The sequence below is a fragment of the Zeugodacus cucurbitae genome, chromosome 4, assembly GCF_028554725.1.
Source record: "Zeugodacus cucurbitae isolate PBARC_wt_2022May chromosome 4, idZeuCucr1.2, whole genome shotgun sequence".
Lineage (NCBI taxonomy): Eukaryota > Metazoa > Arthropoda > Insecta > Diptera > Tephritidae > Zeugodacus > Zeugodacus cucurbitae.
The window spans coordinates 64,816,157-64,840,136 of NC_071669.1; the positions used below are offsets into that span (position 1 = coordinate 64,816,157).

At 38.6% G+C, this 23,980-nt stretch overlaps 1 protein-coding gene across 1 annotated transcript; it reads left to right on the forward strand.

The window, feature by feature from the left end:
- The first annotated feature begins 459 nt into the window (after positions 1-459).
- On the forward strand, positions 460-23,911 carry LOC105211157 (laminin subunit alpha). The gene is made up of 15 exons (XM_011182491.3): positions 460-1,007; positions 2,388-2,534; positions 11,527-12,151; positions 12,215-12,424; positions 12,484-12,756; positions 12,826-12,963; positions 13,122-13,394; positions 13,464-14,316; positions 14,381-14,647; positions 14,717-15,107; positions 15,181-15,464; positions 15,580-15,805; positions 15,872-21,471; positions 21,609-21,826; positions 21,888-23,911. The coding sequence occupies exons 1-15, from the start codon at positions 756-758 to the stop codon at positions 23,546-23,548; spliced, it is 11,418 nt and encodes a 3,805-aa protein (XP_011180793.1). The 5' UTR covers positions 460-755; the 3' UTR covers positions 23,549-23,911.
- Positions 23,912-23,980: the final 69 nt, after the last annotated feature.

Below are 23,980 nucleotides of genomic sequence, written 5' to 3' on the forward strand. Positions count from 1 at the left end.
GAAAAGATTTATTGTACACCCATGAACATTAATTTTTTCTACAAATATACATAATTACATACACACACATATATACACATTAAATACATGCAACACTAAGTCAAGTGAAGTCATCAAAGCAAGCAACTCTTATCAGCAACACAATTTTTTTCATGCAGCAATAACAACTTGACTTCCAACCTCTTCCTCTCCCTCAATCAGCCGAATACTTGTTGCGTGTTGCAGCAATGCATGCGTGAGCGCTATGCCTTGCCAGTCATAAACAGCTGAGATTGCCGATAAGCATATATGCTGCACGCACAAGCCGATACATACACACACACACACAAGTAAAAAATATGCAATTCACACGTACCCACACACATACACACACATTCATATAACCGTAACGATCAAGACGATCGTGCGACCGTCGCCGATTGACTTTACGCCGAAGTCAGAAGGAAAAAATGTTTCAAATTCGAATTCAGTTGCTCGCGGAAGGGCCATCCAGACGGTTGGATAAATGGATGAGCTCCAATAAATAAAAGTGAAAAGTGAAGAAATAGAAAAAAATAGTGAAAAGTGAAAAAAAAAATAAAAATTGTGCCATAAAAATGTGTTAAAAGTGAAATTGTATGAGAGTGAGAGAGACGGAAAGCTTAGTGAGCGCATTAAAGCAAGGACTTCCGCTTAGCGGTGTTTGTGTATGTGTATTGGTGCGCCAAAAGGATTAATAATTACAACAACAAAACGAATAAACACTGAACTGTAATATGGCGCAGCCACAATGGTGGCGTAGCGGCGGCAGCGTGGGTGTGGCACTTTTCAGTGCACTACTCATTGCTTGCTGTGGCAGCCTGGTGTTGGCCGAACTAACACCACCGTACTTCAATTTGGCTACAGGACGTCAGGTCTATGCGTCGGCCACATGCGGTGTGGGCACCGATGGACCGGAATTGTATTGTAAATTGGTGGGCGCTAATACGGAGAATGATCACATCGCTTATTCGGTTATTCAAGGACAGGTAAGGATGAGTGAGATGAGAAGAGCAAACAATAAGTATAGTGATTTATTGTGGTGTCTGATGTGATTTAATTGTTCACATGAATGTGTGTGAATTTTAGACCGGAAGTCGGTGTTATTGACGTTTCTTAGGAATAGAGGGTGCACTAAAGTATTTTTTATATAAAAAAAAATTATTAAAAAAATATTATTATTTTTTTTTTTAAGATAAATATTAAAAAATATAATAAAATTTAGCCCTTTTTGAAATTTTTTTTAAATTTTTTGAAACATAAAATTTTAAATTTTTTCTTACTAGAGGTCCTCTACTCAAACTTAGCGTATACATACAACTACTTAATTGACTGTTGTTTATCTTGATGAGCGCATTTTTTTGTTGATTTAATCTTTTTTTATCTTACTTGATGCTGATCTAATGGCTAAGCAAATTTAATTTTGCGCTTTTATTTGTCTAAGTCATTTACTGTCGGCAAACATATGTGCTCGAGTATATGAATAGTCGAAAAAATAGTAGAACAAATATCAAACACACATATTAGCAACATGTGTTTGACTCAAAAATTATTTTCAGGCTATTTTTGGCTGGAATATAGCATATTTTGTGTATCTTGTGCACATTTGCTGGAAAAAATACTTAAGAGTTAATGGAAAATTCTTCACAGTCGGTAAAAAAATAAAAAAAAATAATTTGAAGGAAAATTTTGCTTGAAATAGTTTACAAATGCTTTAAAACAATAGCTTAATTCGTTTTTGGAGCTGAAAAAAATTAAAAAATTTAATTCGAACAAAAATTTCGATTTCGAAAATTTTTCGAAATTCAAGAAAAGAAGCTAATTATACTTTGAAGCAGTTTTTAGATTGCAAAAAAATAGAAATTAGAAAATGACGAAAAAAAATTCGAAATCGAAAAATTCGAAATTATAAAAGAGAAGCTAAAATTAAGCATCAAAGCAGTGCTCAGATTTCAAAAATATAGAAATTAGAAAATACGGAACAAAAATTTCGAATTCGAATAAATTTCGAAATTCAAGAAAAGGATCCAAATTTCTACAGTTTTCAGATTGCAAAAATATAGAAATTAGAAAATATCAAACAAAACTTTCGATTCCGAAAAATTCGAAAATCAAAAAGAGAAGCTAAAATTAAATCTCAAAGCAGTTTTCAGATTTCAAATATATAGATATTAAAATATTTCCTATTTCCTTGGTCGTACAATAACTACATACATATATCGGAGGCCTAGTTTTTGGGGTTTCGAAACCGTAGAAGAAATCTAAGGATATGCATTTATTTGTACCAAATTGAATTTTGTCTATGATTTGTTTTTAATTTATATCGCTCTCTTTAAAAAGTCTATTATATATTCCATCAACTTTTGCAGGTCTGCGACTATTGTGATCCCAGTATACCCGAAAAGAACCACGCCGCCGAGTATGCTATTGACGGCACTGAGGCATGGTGGCAGAGTCCGCCACTCTCTCGTGGCATGAAATACAATGAGGTTAATCTGACCATCGATTTCGGACAGGTAAGTGCTTCGAGGAAAACATACATTGTAAATAAAGCATATATTGGTGGCAACAACAAAACCACATTGTGGTGGAGAATGAGCAATGCAATACACAAAATAAAAATTGAAATATTTTCTGAAATAGTAAGAAAAAACCGAAATTTTTGCTGCTCATTTAAAATGCACAATCACGTACGCGACGAACTGACAAATCGACAGTCCAAAAAAAAATATATCACGATAAAATCAAAACAACAAATACAAGTTGTAGGGAATAAGGAGAAGATGCAGCGCTGTTGGCATGTTGCAAGGCAGCCAGCCAAAGTAAGCCGCTTAAGAATGTGGAATATGCGGTGGCTAAACGTTGTGGCAGCTAATGGGCAGGCACACACTTTTGTCTGGCAGTCTGACCGTGCATATGTGCTACGCATGTGGCACGTCGCGTTGTAGCAACCCGTATAGTTGGGTCATAAAAATTAGTCCAGTTTCGGGTTCTGCTTTGGGTTGACCTTTTCCCATTTTTATTTACTTTATTTCGATTTTCTTATTTTATTAACGTCAACTTCAAAGCAGACAACTTCTAAAGGACCACAAAAAAGCAACACCAAAGCGAAGGCGAGTCAAAATAAATGCATATTAAGCGAAATATTGTAGAAAGAGTTAAAGTGTGAGAAGCGTAGGCAACAAAATGCCTAACATCTCGCCACAGACGCATCGAATTTCCGTTAACTTGCGCGCTGGTCCGCATATTTACCGGTCTGTTGTGGCCTGTTCTGGTCGGTGATTAAATGTCAGACTGTCACAAGATACGGAGTAACTTGATTTGAAGGTGCATCTTGGAGATAATGAAAATACAAACTTATACAGAAATGTGCTTGTGTATATATTTTCTGGGTAAAAGCTGGTGAAAACCTGCTGAGAAAGCAAAATTTGTGTAAAAAACGCTTTAATGAGTGCAAAAAGTAACAACACCGCATTTGCTTTCATAAATTGCTTACAGTTCGTTGTCCACAAGCAATTCTTTTTGAGAATTCAAATATTTTTGGTACTAAATTTAACTATAGAGGTTATCACTACGGGTTAGTTGAAGCCGAAAATTTCGCTCCAAATCACATTTTTATTTCATTTCAATATTTAAAAAAATATTTGTTTCCTTAAAAAATGTAGCACTACATTAAATAAGTTCATTGTGCTGCGATCTCCACTAGATTGTGATAAGCGTACATGCTTACACACACTAACGCATTTTCGTAATGTTTGCTTCGACTTTGTTGTTTGCCACAATCTTTACTGAAAGCACCCGTGAGGAGACCCTGTAGGAAATTTAGGCTGTAGATCGGTCTATAATATGGCTGTAGATAGAGGTTTGAGGTACAAATTAAACTTATTGGTAGAATAAAAATGAGTTTTTGAAGTGGAAACTCAGTTTATTTCCTTCCTACATTGTATTGTATATTGTATTGTATTCATTCAAAAATCGTTTCTTCATATATCAAAATGTTCTTCGATGCTTTCTCAGTTATCCACAATAAGGGGAACTTTGTTACTTTTGATTTAGTTATTCCAAAAAGGGATTCAAAGTCTAAAAATATGGAAAATTCTTCAAAAGCATTAATAACCAATATTTAGCGTGTGTTTAAAGAAAACTATTTGAAGCATTGTACTTGATTTCACTCTCATTGAGATTCATTTTTATATGAATGTCATTAGTAAATAACGAATAAATATGAGCTGTCTCTAACACCATTTCCAGACAAAATTTGTAAAATTCATTATTCTTAAAACTACCACAATTAAAATCATCTTTCTGATCTTCCTATAAACCAAACAAAATAATTTCCCTCAATATTTTTCCTACAGGCCTCTAACATCTAAACTAAAGTATCTATCCACTAGTAAGTGCGTATGCTTGCTTACTTTCTGTTTTGCGTTCTGTTAGAGCATTGTGTATGCCGCATTTTAATCTGTTCTATTTACTCTTCCTACTCATACAAATGTCGTGTTTAAATGAAGTCTTATAAGTTCGCTTAAGTCGAGTGGTTTTCAGTCAAAGGAAGTGCCAGTTGATAAGCAATAAAATAAATCAACTTTCAAACTCACTTACATTTCAATGTATCTATTTAAGAATGTGTGCCTTTATGTGATTATGAGCTCAATTCATTGTAGGCCATTAAACATAAAGCTTATCAGCTAGTTCTTGTTTCAGAAGAGGTCAATAGTTTATGCTGAGCGACAAATGCTGCTTTGGATTAGAAAACTGTGGCTTGGTTTCATACAATATGAGATATTATAATTTTATATTTGCTTTTAAATTTTAAATACTTAGAAAATGCTGTAATTTCAATCATAATCCATAAAATCATGTAGGTTTTCTAGTACGATTTGTTTGAAAATTACGTTTATCACTAAGGATCTAATTTGTTTTTTACGGGAAATACATTTTAGTTTTAATTTTCATTCATTTATAAAACAAAGAGATGACGGATTGAGTATATTCATTTCATATTCCCTTTTCCGTTAGTAGCAACTCTTATCGCTTGCAAACGGAAATGGTGGCACACAATATTCGCTGTGTTTCATTGGCACTATAATATTAATTTTTAAATATACTGCAGTGTTTTATTAAACCAGTAAAAAATATAAGTGTACCAAGATTTTCTTTCTATAATATACATGATTTTGAACTTATTTGCTTCAGTGATCATATTTAAGTAAATGAAACAATATTATTTCGACAAAAGCGTGAAAATCCTCAATGAAATCCAAATAAATTTGTTGGCTTAGCATATATGTAAATTGACCTTATTATGTATATAAATAAATGTCTTGAACCAGTCTGAAACTCTACTCTTTCTCAGCGAAATAACATTAGGCAACTCGTAGGTCATCTACTCATAAAAATTAATTGGTATTCGTTACTCCTCAAAGGGTTTTCTTTGAACTCCGATTTCTTCTTTCCAGCAAAAATCATATTTCTATAGATTAGTTTGGTGTTGATTGTATTTTATAATACTTTTTTATATTACAACATATAGTCTTCACCTAGCATAAATTATTCTGCAGTTTTACTAATGATAAAAACACAACTCCCGATTCCCATCTCTTATATCAAAGACCTGTTTTGTACATATGGTCCACAACACCCCATTTTATTGTATCTACCCAATGTAATGGATATATTTCATATTCTAAAAAAATAGAGTTTTTTCTCTAAATATCTACATATATATGTATGTATGTACATTTATATGTGAGTTTCGTTTCCTTTTCGTTTGAGAAATGGCGAAATAACGGATATCCCTTCTAGACAACATTTCTGAAATACACACACATTTACATAAATATATGTATGTAGACATTTATGACTTAAACGAGCATTTATGATTGCTATTTATGGTTTATGCTTTCATAAAAATCACAATTTGAACATTTAGACGCTTATGAATACCAATGTATATGTATGTATAAGAGAATGAACATGTGTTTGCTCGTTATCGCGAGGTCTTGCGAGCCTTGGACATTGTCGCCAGGCAAAATTAATGCACTATATTTGATGTACAGTTGTGTGTTTTAATTTAACGCCTTAAGTCCTCAACTGAGCTTATTGTATGAATGTAAAAATACACTATGAAACAAAAATACGCAGCAGCTTGTGTTTTGGTAAATTAGTGCGACTGAAGCGTCGGAGCTGGGTACTATTTTTTGCCAATCACCATATAAAACAGACAGCCACTGGTTTCTGCTATAAAAAGCTTAGAATGGATTTATACTTGTTTCGAAATCTATCCGAATATGGAGGTTCCGGAATTTGGTTTTCTGTTTTATGGTCTCATTATAGTCAGGGTTCATACCTCGGATATTTTAATTTCGGGTACAAAAATAGGTAAGCAGGTGGCAAATCTGCCAATGAAATGGAGTCCCCAAAAGTTACGTATTTTTATTTTTCTCCAAAATTCAGTCAAAAACATCTTATTTATGATCTTTATTCTTTTGTTCATATTATCTCTGCCTTCATCCAATGAATTGTTCAAATGCTCGTACTTTTATATTTATCGCCGCATGCTAATGAGCAACAATCTTTGTAATCCCATATGGCAACAAAGTTATAAAAAATCATATTTTATGTATGATAGTGTATAGTTTAAGAATCTTTCACATACCCAGAAAGAAATCTGTATCCCATATGAGAAATTGAAAAAAAAAAAAAATACTTTATAAGAATTCTAGATAGTCAGTGAGAGTGAGTATCTCTAACAAAAAGAATTCAGTAACGAAATTAAAGATTGAGTTTTCCTGGGTTTGAGGATATCAGCACTATAAATACATTTTTAACAGTTTTTTGAAATAGAACAGTAGAAATTATGCTGAAAATTTACAATACCATACAAATACGACAGAGCTGAAAACAGCATTTAAATTCTGAATATTTTCCAATTGGGTATGCATGAAAAACCATCAAAGACGACATAAAGCATGCATTCATAAGCAAATATTTATGCATACCAACTAGACACAACATTGATCATGTGGCATGCCACAGACGCGTTAAACTGCAACAAGATAGCAATGCTGATGATATAAAGTAATTTTTAACGCACAAAGTTATAAAAAATCATATTTTATGTATCATAGTGTATAGTTTAAGAATCTTTCACATACCCAGAAAGAAATCTGTATCCCATATGAGAAATTGAAAAAAAAAAAAATACTTTATAAGAATTCTAGATAGTCAGTGAGAGTGAGTATCTCTAACAAAAAGAATTCAGTAACGAAATTAAAGATTGAGTTTTCCTGGGTTTGAGGATATCAGCACTATAAATACATTTTTAACAGTTTTTTGAAATAGAACAGTAGAAATTATGCTGAAAATTTACAATACCATACAAATACGACAGAGCTGAAAACAGCATTTAAATTCTGAATATTTTCCAATTGGGTATGCATGAAAAACCATCAAAGACGACATAAAGCATGCATTCATAAGCAAATATTTATGCATACCAACTAGACACAACATTGATCATGTGGCATGCCACAGACGCGTTAAACTGCAACAAGATAGCAATGCTGATGATATAAAGTAATTTTTAACGCCAACACAAGCAGTTATTAACATTGAAGTGCGGAAACACACACACACACACACACACACATACTCACAACAACAATTATGCACTTACTCATAAGTGTAAACATGTTCTCAGATTGGCTGGTGTGGCATATCAACATATGAATATGTATATGTGTGGATGTGCTAGTGCACTCGGCTACACATCCGCTGCATGCCTGCAGCAGCAGCGCTTATCTCATGCAACGGTTTTAATTACAAACGAAGAATTAACGAACTAAATGCTTATTTTATAGCTCATTTTAATTGCTGAAAAAAATGAAAAAATGAATAATAATGCGCTCAGCTCAATTGCTTGAGAGCGTGTTTATTTTTGATTTTTTTTTTTTAATTTTTTGTTGTTTGTTTTTATTTTTGCACACTGATCGACAATTTTTTTTTTTGCAATCGGATATGTGGAATATGCTTACAGAGCGTTAAAGTGGCTTTCAGCATTAAATATGCTTTCCATAACAAGTTCGAAACGAATTGCATACTTCTACGTACATATTTACAGTTAATGTAGCTGGCTATATGCATATGTATGTTTCGTAAATTATATATGTATGCATGTTATGCTGATTGCTCATACTTCATATAATTCTTAAAATTTGTTTATTTTGCATATAAATTTGTATATGTCTATGTTTACATAGAGTAAAGGGTGCTCTTTTAGGAGGTTATACAATTTTTATAATTTTTTTTTATAAATTTTATTCGCTTATGTATTATTTATTTTTGAACAATATTAAAAAATTTAAGCTTAGAAGAATCCATATGGATTAACCATATCTACAAAATCAATTAAATCTATTTTTTTTTGTATTAAAAAAGGTCTTACTTTACTTAAAAAACATGAATTCTTTAATAAGTTTGATAATTAAAATCAATTTGATTATTCGCAAAATATAAATTATTTCCTCTATGCACCAAATGTCACACCCTTTCTGTGCAATTTTTATTAGCTTCGTTACTCACATTCTCTAAGTTATTATTGTTTTTCGTGTTGAGTAGCTGGATCGATATTGCTTATAGAGTCACTGTTCGTCTGGAGTGTGCCAGTGATCTCATCGTCGTTCTCAGCATTTGTGAATTCTTATTTCATACTGCCGTTGAAGCGTTTGCTGCTAAAATTGAATTGTATGCGTACAGCAGACAATAATTATTTGTTTAGCAAAATTAATTTGAGTGCGTTAAGCTTATTTGGCGCTCAAATATACATACCGCAAGAACTATTTAGAAAAATCCGTAGAATATTTGGTTACTTTCCGTATATGTGTGTGTACATATGTACTCGTATGTAAAAATAGAAATTAACGAACATGAGCATATGTGGATGAATCCATATGTATACATGGTACGTGACTGCAATGCAAATGTTCGATTTGCATAAATTGAAATGAAGTCATTGCAGTTTTCTAGTTCAAGGTACACGATTCTATGTTCAAGCTGAGTGGTAGCACTAATGGAAAATTTTAAAAGCGAAAAAATCACTTTAATATATTTATTCTCTAACAATTATCGTTTTGAGAGAGAAACTCCTTTTTCGCTAAAATTATATTTTTCATGCCTTATTATACTTGTAAATTCTATTGTCAAGGTATGCGAATATAAATAATTATTTCTTGTATTGGCATTTTTTTTACAGTTATTTGACATTAGAGCCATTCTAAAATTAAAAATTTTTTTTTTTTTGTAAAACGAAACTTGGCAGCATTGAAAAAACCATCACAATATCACTTTATTGAGATATTTACTCTCTTTTATCAAATTCAACTCGCTAACTTTTCTTCTGCTTTCAAGTGTATTCATATGTAGTATTTATTGAAGAGAGCAAAGGAGAACACTTTGAGTGATAATCGAACAAAGAAATTACGAATCGTACATTTCCATTACTTCATTATGCTAATCTATTTGATTTATGTCATTTGCTTGTTCGATTCGCTACGGTTAAAAATTTGCCAAATTGAGTACAAATTAAAGTTATTCAGATACACAACAATTTTTTTTTTTCGTGATTTCCGGTAAGACATTTTTGTTTACCTTATTTTATATCCCAGCATTTCTGTATTTAATGGTGTACATTTGTTAGCTTGTGGTCTTTATATGCGAGTATAAAAACATGAATATCGCTCTATATTAGTTTCTTTTAAATTTCCCTATATTCAAAGTCTAAAATTTTGCACTCACACCTAGTTGATAATGTTTGTCTTGGCAAGTTTCGCTCATTCACTCTAAAAGCTACCGCACGTTTTACTGTTATTTTTGATTTTGCATACGTTTCTATACGTTACTTGACATTTGCTGAGGAATATCTAATCCACATTATTCAGCTCATGCAAATATCGGCTACTTGGTCATACATACCATGTGTTATGCAGATGTTAATTTCGTTTTTGTAAAATTTCCCGAATGTACTCATTTCAAAGAAAATAAATATTTTTGAAAAAAATCGTTTTTATTATTGAGCATACTTATAATCGAGCGTGATTTATAACGATCTTTTCACTTTTCAATGTCGTTTATGACGTACGACTTGTCTTTTTCTTCAAAAAAATTCAAAAATTCAAAATTGAGGTCTGAGTGCTGAAAAAGTCCACCATTTATTTTTTTTTGGATCTCTTAAGCCCCTGTGGATTAATAATTAATAGCTGGGAAAAATGTATTCTCTTGACAAAGCAGTAACTAGTTACGAACTAGTCCTCCTTTCATACAGTTGTTTACTATAAGGTTGTAGAAAAAACAAGCGTGTTCACTGTTTATTTGCTTCTCTGCTAATTAATTTAGACAATTTAAATTGATGGACATCCGAACAAGAAAAAACAAACAACAAAAATACCAAAAAAAAAAAAAAACAAAAAACAAGAAAAACGTTAACTTCGGCTGTACTCAAGCTAATATACCCTTCACAGGTGCATTTCTTTTAGTAACTATGTGTTTAAGCAAATCTAAAGACGTAAGAAAAAGTAAGTAAAAAAAACGTTTTCCATACAAGCCCTTGATTCCGATCGTTCAGTTTGTATGGCAGCTATATGCTATAGTGAACCGATCTGAACAATTTTTTCGGAGATTAAATTATTTCTATGAACAATAACTCACACCAAATTTCGTGAAGATATGTAGTAAAATGCGGAAGTTTTCCATACAAGCCCTTGATTCCGATCGTTCAGTTTGTATTGCAGCTATATGATATAGTGGTCCGATATCGGCAGTTCCGACAAATGAACAGCTTATTGAAGAGAAAATAACATCTGCAAAATTTCAAAACGATATCTTAAAAACTGAAGGACTAGTTCGTTTATATACAGATAGACAGACGGACATGGCTAAATCGACTCAGTTCAACATACTGATCACGCTTCCTTCTGGGTGTTACAAACTTCGTGACAAACTTAATATACCCTGTTCAGGGTATAATAATAAATCAATATGAAATGCCTTTTTCCGAATAAGATTTTTTGTTTCTGCCCATGAACATCCTCATTCGTTTCTGTATGAGTAGCATATACCATATACTTCCAGAAAAAATATAAATTTATTGAATAAATTGGGAATCGTTTATATTTGGAGTATACTTTCGATGCGAAGGTGGAGCAAGTTCATGAAGCGATGAGAACTGATATTATATTAGGAATAGGGTATAATACTGAAAACGTTCTTAAATATTTGTCGAAACTTTTCTTCTTGATTTTCACTATAAACTCTTTTCAAAGTTGGTTTAAACTCGACCGAACGTAGCGCACAACATGAACAAAATGCGCCCAGAAGTATGCAATATGACGATCTTATTTGATTGCAACGATCTCTACTATTTGTTTGCCACCGGATATGATCACAAATATACACAAATTTTCACATATTTCAACCTATCAATTCTGAATTTAATTTAACACTCGTCTACAGGAATTCCATGTTGCTTATCTCTTCATTCGTATGGGCAACTCGCCACGTCCTGGACTATGGACACTGGAGAAATCGACCGATTACGGTAAATCATGGACACCATGGATGCATTTCTCCGATTCGGTGCACGATTGTATCACCTATTTCGGCAAAGACTCCTACAAGCCAATCACACGTGATGACGATGTCATCTGCTCAACAGAATTCTCACGTATTGTGCCACTGGAGAATGGTGAAATACCAGTTATGTTGCTGAACGATCGTCCCTCGGCCTCGAACTATTTCAACTCAACTGTGTTGCAAGAGTGGACACGTGCCACCAATGTGCGCATACGTTTGTTACGTACGAAGAATTTACTCGGTCACTTGATGTCCGTAGCACGTCAAGATCCGACAGTTACGCGTCGTTACTTCTATTCCATAAAGGATATCTCGATTGGTGGTCGTTGTATGTGTAATGGACATGCAGACACTTGCGATGTGAAAGATCCGAAGAGTCCAGTGCGTATTTTGGCATGTCGCTGTCAGCATCACACCTGCGGTATACAGTGTAACGAATGTTGTCCGGGCTTCGAACAGAAGAAGTGGCGTCAAAACACCAACGCACGTCCCTTCGAATGCGAACGTAAGTTGTGAAGAGGGAAATATCGGAATAATGAAATGTATGTGTTTGCAACTTTTATTGCAGCTTGCAACTGTCACGGCCACACGAACGAATGCGATTACGACGAGGAGATCGACCGCAAGGGCTTATCACTGGATATTCATGGACGCTACGATGGCGGTGGCGTTTGTAAGAATTGCCAACACCATACGGAGGGCATTAATTGCAACAAGTGTAAGGGTAAATTCTATCGTCCATTCGGCAAATCTTGGAATGAGACCGACGTGTGTCAACGTAAGTAGGGAACACTTATATTTTGGATAAAATTTTTATAAATTATTTTTGAATTGCAGCTTGCAACTGCGATGACGTCTTCTCTACTGGTCACTGCGAGGAGGGCACCGGACGCTGTGAGTGCCGCAAGGCTTTCCAACCACCAAACTGTGACTCCTGCGCTTATGGTTACTACGGCTATCCGAACTGTCGTGAGTGCGAGTGCAACTTGAATGGTACCGACGGCTATCACTGCGAGGCCATCAATGGCGAATGTCCGTGCAAGATAAATTTTGCCGGTCATTATTGTAAGCAGTGCGCTGAGGGTTTCTACGCCTTCCCAGAGTGCAAAGGTAATGGTTTCTTCTTCTGATTGATATCAGCAAATTGACTTAAGTCTCACGAATAATTTTAATTCTTAGCTTGTCAGTGCAACAAGATCGGCTCCATCAGTAATGACTGTGATGTGGAAAGTGGGCAGTGCAAGTGTCTGAGCAGCTTTGGCGGTGAACGTTGCGAACATTGTAAGGACGGCTACTACAATTACCCCAAGTGTCAATGTAAGTATTGAATGACTTTGTGTTTTTCTGAAGAATTTCAGCTAAAGGCATCACAGAAAGCGGAATCGTAGACTCTTTCAACTACTGAGTGTCAAAAATTTCTTAAATGAGTGTAATTTTAAATTTTCTTCTCTCTCTCCACTCACCACCTTCTCTAGATTGTGATTGCGACATACAAGGCACAGAATCGGAAATCTGTAACAAGGAGTCGGGTCAATGTATCTGCCGTGAAGGATTCGGTGGACCACGTTGTGACATGTGTCTCCCTGGCTACTATGACTATCCAGCTTGCAAGCCTTGCAACTGTTCCACACAAGGCAGCACGGCCATCACTTGTGACAACACAGGCAAATGTAACTGTCTACTCAACTTTGCTGGCAAACAATGTACGCTTTGCAGCGCCGGTTACTACAGCTATCCGGAGTGCTTACGTAAGTCTTTTTGGGATGCGCTGAACACAACTTGGAATATGATTAACTTCTAACCCTTTTTGCATACAGCTTGCAACTGCGATGTTCACGGTTCGGAGGGTGTCACCTGTAATGCGGATGGTCAATGTTCGTGTTACCCGAACTTTGGTGGTAAATTGTGTGACTCCTGCAAAGAGGGTTTCTACAACTTCCCCAATTGTGAGGATTGTAATTGTGATCCGGCTGGTGTTATTGACAAGTTTGCCGGATGTGGTTCAGTGCCGGTCGGTGAGTTGTGTCAGTGTAAGGAACGCGTAATGGGTCGCATTTGTAACGAATGCAAACCGCTCTATTGGAATTTGAATATCAGCAATCCGGATGGTTGTGAAGTTTGCGACTGTTGGACCGATGGTACTATTGCGGCGTTGGATACTTGTCTGTCAAAGACGGGTCAATGTACATGTAAACCACATACACAGGGACGCACTTGCAAGGAATGTAAAGATGGTACTTATGATTTGGATGGCTCGTCGCTATTCGGTTGTAAGGATTGTAGTTGCGATGTAGGCGGTTCGGAGAATAACGAGTGTGACAAGGCCTCGGGTCTGTGTAAATGTCATCCACGTGTAACGGGTCGCGGTTGTACACAACCATTAACAACACACTACTTCCCCACCTTACATCAATTCCAATATGAATATGAGGATGGCGAACAACCTTCGGGCGCGCAAGTACGCTATCAATATGATGAAAATGTATTCCCCGGTTTCAGCAGCAAAGGTTATGCCGTCTTCAATGATATACAAAATGAAGTGCGCAATGAGTTTATGGTGAAGAAATCTTCGCTCTATCGCATTGTTATACGTTATGTGAATCAGAATCCATTCAATGTCACGGCTAGCATACTCATACAATCGGAGAATCCACTCGAAGTGGACCAGAGGTGTGTAAAATCTTAATAAATTCTTAACACCTTGTTGTATTTTTAATTATACCACATATTTTAGCGTGAAAGTGCTCTTGCGTCCAACGACGTCTCCGCAGTTTGTGACAGTCTCTGGCGTGAAAGGCAATAAACCCTCACCGGTCGTTTTGGATCCAGGCTCTCGTTATACCTTTACAACAAAGGCGAACAAGAATGTTATGCTCGATTATTTCGTCCTACTGCCAGCAGCCTACTATGAAGCTTCGATTTTAACACGTAAAATTACGAACCCATGCGAATTGGGCAATATGGAGCTTTGTCGTCATTATAAATATGCTTCGGTCAATGAGTGAGTCAATCGAAAGGATTGTCTAAAATTTAAAAATTTACTTATGCCGAAATGTATTGCCTTTTATAGCTTCCAGCCTTGTACAACACCATTTATCATGGACGCAAATAATAAACCCAACAATCCAACCGAAATTTATGACGATCCCGAGCATTTGGCGATTATTGGCCATGTCGGCGATATTCCCGTCATCAGCGAGACACAACGTCAACTCAACTACATAGTCGATGTACCGCATAGTGGACGTTATATATTTGTTATCGATTATGTGAGCACACGCGATTTCCCCGAACCTTATTTCGTCAAATTGCGCTTGGGCAACAATGAGGAGGATTATGGCACAACTACTTTGTATCCCTGTCTCTACTCGATGGTTTGCCGTACGCCAATAATCGATGAATATAGTCGCGAGATGGCGTTCTACATCTCAAAGGACGATGAAAAGCCCGCGATTGTTATGGTAAGCTCTCATTAATTTCAATACTGATTTTATAAGATTGGAAATATATTAATAATTTTCTATTCAACTCCAGACTGATTATGATGAAAGTGGCAGAGTTGCGATAATCTCTGTTACCGCTATACCGGTTGATAAGTGGTCTATTGATTACATCGAACCTAGTCCGGTTTGTGTTACACACAACAATCAATGTGCTGCACCGAAATTCCGTTCCGTACCCGATTCAAAGAAAATTGAATTCGAAACCGATCATGAAGATCGCATTGCCGAGAATAAGCCACCATATGCGGCGTTGGATGAACGTGTCAAATTGGTGTATTTGGATAATAAAGACAGTACAAGCACCATTGTTGTTGAGTGAGTGAATGAATATAAGTGAGAAGTTCACAAAATACTTGTAGTGGATCTCGTGCTCTCTGCTGTAAATACCACTTATTCTCAAAATACTATATTGCACCTTTTTCATTTGCAGATCAAAGGTAGGCGAACCCGGACGCTACGTCATTTTGGTCAAATACTATCAGCCGCATCATCCAAAATACAATGTACTCTACACGCTCACCACTGCCAAAAATGAGTACAGCGGTAAATTCGATATTAGCCATTGCCCATCCAGTTCGGGTTGTCGCGGTGTTATACATCCCAACGGCGAAGATTGGTGGTTCGATATTGAAGATGACTTCAAATTTACGCTAACGGTATGTAAATATTACCATTTCAATCTAGATTTGTAAATTTATATTGCTTTATACTTCACCTTTCAGAACACACGTCCACAAGGATTCTGGCTTGACTATTTGGTAATCGTGCCAATAAATCAGTACAATGAAGATCTGCTCGTAGAAGAATTGTTCGATCAGACTAAAGAGTTCATCAAGGAGTGTGGTCAGGATCACTTCCACATCACACATAACGCAACCGACTTCTGCAAGAAGGCTGTATTCTCGTTAACAGCCGAGCACAATATTGGCGCTTTGCCTTGCAACTGTGACTACGAGGGCTCCATCAGCTTTGAGTGTCATCCCTTCGGTGGCCAGTGTCAGTGTAAGCCGAATGTGATCGGTCGTCAGTGTAATGCTTGCCGCACCGGTTTCTATGGTTTCCCCGAATGTAAGCCCTGTGACTGCCCCAGCACTGCCATGTGCGAACCGAATACAGGCGAGTGCGTTTGCCCGCCGAACGTGATGGGCGAGATGTGCGAAAAGTGTGTGCCCAATACATATGGTTTCCATCAGATAATCGGTTGTGAGGAATGTAATTGCAATTACTTGGGTATTGCAAATGGTAATCAACAGTGTGACATGTTCAATGGCTCGTGCGAGTGTCGTCAGCATATTGAGGGTCGCGCTTGTGATACGTGCTCGAATGGTTTTTACGATTTTCCACGTTGTGACCATTGTACCTGCAACACAGCTGGTACTCTAGCGGAAATTTGCGATAAAGTTGATGGTAGCTGTTTCTGTAAGAGTAATGTTGTGGGCCGCGACTGTGATCAGTGTCAAGAGGGCACCTACAATTTGCAGGATAGCAATCCAGATGGTTGTACGTCTTGCTTTTGTTTCGGGCGGACGTCACGTTGTGAGAGCGCCTACTTGAAACGTTACAATTTGAGTTTGTTGAAAAATTTCACTTTGAATTCCGCGCACTTTAGTGAGAACACCATTGATTTCCAAATTTGGGATATACCACAAGACGAGCTGATGGTGAATGAGACGACTTTGAAGGCGGATTTCTCTTTCCACGAAGTCAATGATGTTGAAGCGGAAGAAATTGTCTATTTCGGCGTACTTGATTATCTACTCAATCAAAATAGTCATATTGCGTCCTACGGCGGTGAACTCGCTTATTCTCTGTACTACACTACCGGTTTGTCTGGCAAACCACTGCTCGCACCCGATGTAGTATTGTTGAGTAAGAATCATATACTCGTACACCAAAGTTATGAGCAACCTTCAAGTAATCAAGCATTCAGGAATCGTGTTCAAATGGTTGAGTCCAATTTCCAAACACACGATGGCAAACCCGTGACACGCGCTGACTTTATGATGGCTTTGCGTGATCTCAAGATGATTTTCATACGCGCTAATTACTGGGAGCAAACATTTATTTCATATTTATCCGATACGTATTTGACGTTGGCCGATGAGGATGAGGATAACTTGGGCGAGTATCAATACTTGCCTGTGGAACGTTGTAACTGTCCACCCGGCTATACTGGTTTGTCCTGTGAAGATTGTGCACCGGGCTATTATCGTGACTCTAACGGTCCTTATGGCGGTTATTGTATACCTTGCGAGTGTAATGGTCACACACAAGCATGCGATTGTGCAACGGGCATTTGCAAAGATTGTCAACATGCCACGACTGGCGAACACTGCGAGCTCTGTCAGGAGGGTTACTATGGCAATGCGACATACGGTTCACCACACGATTGCATGATTTGCGCCTGTCCACTACCGTATGAGAGCAATAACTTTGCAACTAGCTGTGAGATCTCCGAATCGGGTGATGAGATTCATTGTGAGTGCAAACCGGGTTATACTGGACCACGTTGTGAAGCTTGTGCAAATGGTTACTATGGCGAACCTGAAAAGGCTGGTGATTATTGCAAACCTTGCGAATGTTCGGGTAATATCAATCCCGCTGAACCGGGTTCTTGTGATACCATAACCGGCGAGTGTCTGCTTTGCTTGAATAACACCTCTGGTGCGGCGTGTAACCTTTGCAAGCCCGGCTTTTATGGTGATGCGGTAAATTTGAAGAATTGTCAAAGTTGTGATTGCGAGGAGTTGGGCACATTCGAGTGTGATCCCTACGAGGGTAAATGTCACTGTAATAACAATGTGATCGGCGATCGTTGTGACCAGTGTAAGCCTGATCATTATGGCTACGATTCCGGTTTGGGTTGTCATGCTTGCGACTGTGGCGTCGCATCCAATTCGACGCAGTGCGATGCACACACTGGCAAATGTATTTGCAAGCCAGGCGTGACGGGCCGTCAATGCGATCACTGTGCTGTGGATCATTGGAATTATACGAACGAAGGTTGTCAACCATGTCGCTGTAATCAGGGCTACTCGCGTGGTTTCGGTTGTAATCCGTTTACGGGTCAATGTGAATGCTTGCCGGGCGTTATTGGTGATCGTTGTGATGCTTGTCCACATCGTTGGGTGCTCGTTAAGGACGAAGGCTGCTTCCAATGTGACTCATGCCACGATGCTTTGTTGGATGTCACCGATCGGCTGCGCTATCAAATCGATCCAGTTGTGGAAGAGTTCCAATCAGTAGCATTAGCCTTCTTCACCAGTCAAAAATTGAACTACTACGATGAATTGGCCGATAAAATTGCACCGGAAGTGCAAAATCTTGACCCGAAACGCATCAATTTGGATCCGGCACGCACTTTGGTTGCCGAGATAGAATCAGGCGCAAAGATTTACGGTAAACAGGTTAACTTTAGTTTGAACAATGCTTTGGAAAGTCCTCACATTGCCAGTGCACTGATAGTGAATGCAACCGAATTGCGTGAAAAGGCCAAAGCCAGCGCATTGGAGGCACAAGATGCTATAAATTCGGTGGATGCGCTCTCAAAGAATCTAGAAACAGCGGCTAGCACAAAAATTGATGCCGCTCTAGAGGAGGCGCAGCGCATATTGAAAGATCTGAATGAGACGAAAATCGATACCACACCCACTCAGCAAGTGTTGAATAAATCCAACGAACTCTACACTGAGGTGGACATACTTGTGGCGCCAATTAAGAATCAAAATGATGCTCTGACCTTGCTGAAGAGTGATATTGGGGACTTGAGCGACAAACTAGAAGACCTTTACTACTGGAGCGGCAATGCTACCGAGAATGCCATCGAAGTAGAACGCTTGAATAATTTGAACAAAGCTGCCTTTGAAAATTCCAAATTCGATACTGTTTCCGATCAGCAAAAAGAGGCTGACAAACATATTGAGGAAGCCGGCAAATACTTTGTGAATATTGACTTGGCGCTAATTGATATCGACAAGCGACTCAATCAACTCTCCGGTGTACTCTCAGATTTGAAGATTATTAACAAAAATATCGACGACGATCTACCGGAGATGGAGCAGGAGAACAACGAGGTTACTGAATTGGCTGCACAGGCTGTACGACGTGCTGATGAATTGAGCGCACGCGCACACGATCTCACCGACCAATACGCGCACATGACAGCCAATGCTGAGCCGGCTATTAAGGCGGCTACAGCTTACAGTGGCATTGTAGATGCAGTCTCTTCAGCACAACAATTCACCAAAGAAGCCAAATTTGCGGCCGGCAATGCCACAGAGATCACAGATGGTATCGAAGATCGTGCTGGGCGCGCTGACAAAGATTCCGGTGAGCTGTTACAAAATGCACGTGGTGCCTTGAATAAGGTACAAAGTGAGTTGGAGCCACGCTTGAATGTTTCCGCTACTAAAGTAGAAGATATCTCGAATTTGAATAAGAACACAGAGAAACGTTTGGAGGAGATTAATATTGCATTGCATCAGTTGCCGGTTGAAACACAACATGATCTCTGGAATAATGCCAATCAGAATGCTACCGAAGCGCTGAACATAATTGAAGATGTGCTCGATGTATTGCGTCCCGTAGGTGCACAGACCGCGAAAGAGCTGGAGAAGGCGCGTAATATCTCAAGAGATATTGATGCCACGACTAAAGATATCTCACAAGCACGCTCACAGTTGGACACCTCGGAAGACACCATACCGAAGTTGAATGAATTGGCGGAAATTATTGAGCAAGAGCAAGCAAATATCGAAGAGGCCGGTCAGTTGTTGGGTGAAGATATTGAGAATTTGAAACGACAAATTGAAACCGCACGCCAAATCGCTAATGACATTAAAGTGGGCGTACGCTTCTCGCCCGGCACAGTTTTGGAATTGAAAACACCCGAGACCACGCCACTCTTGGCTACCAAGACTAAAGCTTCAGCATACTTTAAGACCGAGAAACCCAATGGTTTCCTAATGTATCTGGGCAATCATAATAGAACCTCGTCGGCTGGCAGCACACCCGCTGCCAATAAAGACAATGAAGACTTCATGGCTGTGGAGATCGTTAATGGTTATCCAATTTTGACCATGGATGTGGGTAATGGACCTGAACGTATTACAAATGAGAAATACGTAGCTGATGGCAATTGGTATCAGGTAGTTGTAGACCGCACTGGTTCTAATGCTAAACTGATCATACGTGAAGAATTGGAGAACGGCACAGTGGTGGATCATAAGAAGGAACAACCATTGTTGGGCGCTAATAATGTATTCAATGTTGATCGCAATAGTCGTTTGTTCGTTGGCGGTCTGCCACCACCAGCTGACTTCACGCCACCACATGACATACAGAGTAACGCCTTTGAGGGTGAAATTGAAGATCTGCGTATTGGTGATGAACATGCTGGCTTGTGGAACTTCGTTTTCGGTTTGGAGAACAACCAAGGCGCACAACCGCGTAACAAATTGTTAACCGAAGAGATACCACCAACCGGTTATCGTTTTAACGGTAATGGCTATGTCGCACTCAAAGCCGCGCCATATAATCTGCGTGCACGTTCCAGCATACAATTCAGTTTCAAGGCCTCGAAAGATTCCAAAGACGGTTTGCTATTCTACTATGGACGTAATGATCAATTTATGTCGGTGGAGCTGGTGAACGGTCTAGTGTTCTTCCGTTATAAACTGGGCGATCATGTTATGTCGACGGGTACACAAGATCTTTACAACGACGACCAATGGCATCGTGTAGTAGCCGAACGTGACGGCAGACGTGGTCAATTGAAGGTAGACGACATGATGTTGGCACAAGAGGACATACCTACCGGTCCCACAGAATTCAATCCAATACCTAAACGTCTCTTCTTTGGTGGTTTCCCCGGCAAACGTAATCATTCAGTGGTTACTGAGCATAACTTTGATGGCTGCATTGATGAGGTGTCGATTTCGGGTACAAAGGTGGATCTGGGTAATAATGTGCACGCGCATGGCGTTAAACCTGGCTGTCCGAAGAAGTTCTCAACAGTACTGTCATATCCACCCAACGAATATGGTTTCTTGCGTAAAGCCAATTTTACGTCCAATAATAAATTGAATGTGAATCTGAAGTTCAAGACCCGTCAACGTGATGCGCTGATCTTCTATGGTGCAAATCATGATCAGAGCGCGAATATTGGACTCACACTGAAGGATGGATATTTGACCCTGCGCAGTATAGATGGTGAAATTGTGTCGGATACGAAACGCTTAAACGATGGTGATGAGCATGTGGTGACCGTGCAGCATGATGGCGATCAGTTACGTTTGTCTATAGACGATACGGAAGATAAGCGGTAAGTAGAGTTTTAAAAGAACAACCAAACAGTTTTTTTCGTTTGGGCCATAGAGTGAAGATGATCCGCTGACGACGGTACGAACTTCATAATTTTCAAACTCCATCTTAATAGTTTGTGGTTTCTTCTCTTTGCAGTTTACCCTATACACCGCAAGGTCTGTATATACAAGCAGGTGATATATTCTTTGCTGGTTTACCAGACAATTATATACCAGTACGCAATGCACTGCCGACCTTGGCGTACTTTGTGGGCTGCATTAGTGATGTCACTATCAATGGTGAGATAGTCAACTTCGCCGACAGTGCTGAGAAACGCAAAGGAAATATCAATATCTGTCCGACAGACATTTTAGGTAAGATTTGAGTTTATTTGATAGACTTGACAGAAAACTAACTAATTTTTGCCTCATACAGCTTATGATGTTGGAACAGTACCGTTATACTACCCAGAAGGTTCAAATGAGCTATTGCCTGAGCCAGAGTATCCGGGTAACTTTGCCGTACCATTAGCACCCACAAGGGCACCTGTTACCACCACAACGACGTCACGTCCAGCTGTAGTGATTACAACAAAAGAGCTGCCAACACAACGACCATCGGTCATTGAGTCGCGTTTCGATAATGTGGATGAAGAGGAAATTAAACGACAACAAGAATTGGAACAAGAGCGACAACGAGAACAAGAGAGAGAGCAAGAGCGTCAACGAGAACGGGAGAGAGAACAAGAGCAAGAGCGTCAACGAGAAATTGAACGCGAGAGAGAGCGCGAAAGAGAACGTGAACGAGAAAATGAATTGGAAGAGAAGGTTAAGCCAATACCAGAACTCGAACCCGAACCCGAACCCGAACCCGAACCCGAATCGAAACCCGAGGAAGCGTTGGAAATAGCCGGTCCAGTGCATCCACTGCGGCCACAAAATGTGCCCGAAGATCCGCGTTGCAAACTGCCAACAAATCCCAATTTCGATGTTGATTACGAAGACGCTGGCTATCGTTACTACGCATTACGTGAACAACGTCTAGAAATAGCGCCGCCCACGAAACTTCGTAAACAATACGATATTAGTCTGAATTTCAAGACTGCCTACCCTGTCGGTTTGCTCTTCTATGCGGGCATCAAACAGCAACCCGACTACATTGCAATCTATCTGGCGGATGGTAAATTGCATCATCAAGTACAAATCGGTGGGCAAGTGGTGAATGTCACCAGCAAAGCCGAAGTGAACGACGATGAATGGCATAACGTTAAGGTGACACGCAAACACCACACTGTAAGCCTCTTTATCGATCAAATCGAGGCAGGTTCGGTTACTGAAATGGTGGATGATAGTTATGAGCCTCATGTGCGTAACATGGCACTCTTCCTTGGCGGTGTACCAAAACTCTGGGAGGCCGAAGTTTTCGACAGAATCGACTATGTCTTAGACGATCAACCCTTCTATAATGGTTGTCTGAAGGAATTACGTCTCAATGATATGAATCTGAAGAAGGAACCGGAACCATATCATACGGTGCCATGTTCAACAGAAATCGAACAAGGTTTCTTCTTTAGCAAGCAGGCGAGCTATGTGAAGCTGTTCGAACGCTTCACCGTCGGCTCTGATTTCAATATCAATTTCGATTTCCGTGCTCGCGAACCAGATGGTCTGCTCTTCTCTGTACATGGCAAAAATGCTTATATGATATTGGAGTTGATCGACAACAGTCTAGTGTTCACCGTTAAATCCGATTCTAAAAATATCGTCACTACCAATTATACATTACCCGATAACGGTAGTTATTGTGATGGTAATTGGCGTAATGTGCAAGCGGTAAAATCGAAATTCGTCATTACGATTGCGGTGGATTACGTCAGCACACACCCGGGTGTGGGTTCAGAGGGTTCGACGGTGACAAAGACAAACCGTCCGCTCTTCTTGGGCGGTCATATTGCCTTCAATAAGGCGCCAGGTCTGAAGACCAAGAAAACATTCAAGGGTTGCATACGCAATGTGCAAGTGAATAAGAAGGCGGTGCGCATTACACCGAAGATGATACATGGCGATATCTGGCAAGGCGCTTGTCCAACTAATTAGTCATGTTATTTCTAATACAATAACAACAATAAGCAAGCAAAAACGAACAAACATGTTGACGATCGAAAGTTGCTGTATGCCCACAAGCGCTTAACTTCGGCGGATTGTGAGATTTCTAACAGCAGACTCGTTTGGATTTGGACTAATCTCTTTTCTTATTTTTTTACTTTCTTAAAATGTTTATTTGTTTATTTTCACGTAATTACTTATTTTGCTGTCTATTATATCTTATGCTCGAGTCGAACAAGTCTTGTTATATTCTTATTTTCATTCTTTAAACTTATCTAATCAATTTGTTTTTCCTTTTTATGTAAAGTCCGATAAATGTCTTTTAATAAAGTTTCATATTTGTATATTCAACAACTGTGGTCTCTTTGATTTTTGAAATGGACCTGAAAAAGTTCACGATCTCGTATAGGCCGAATAGGATAG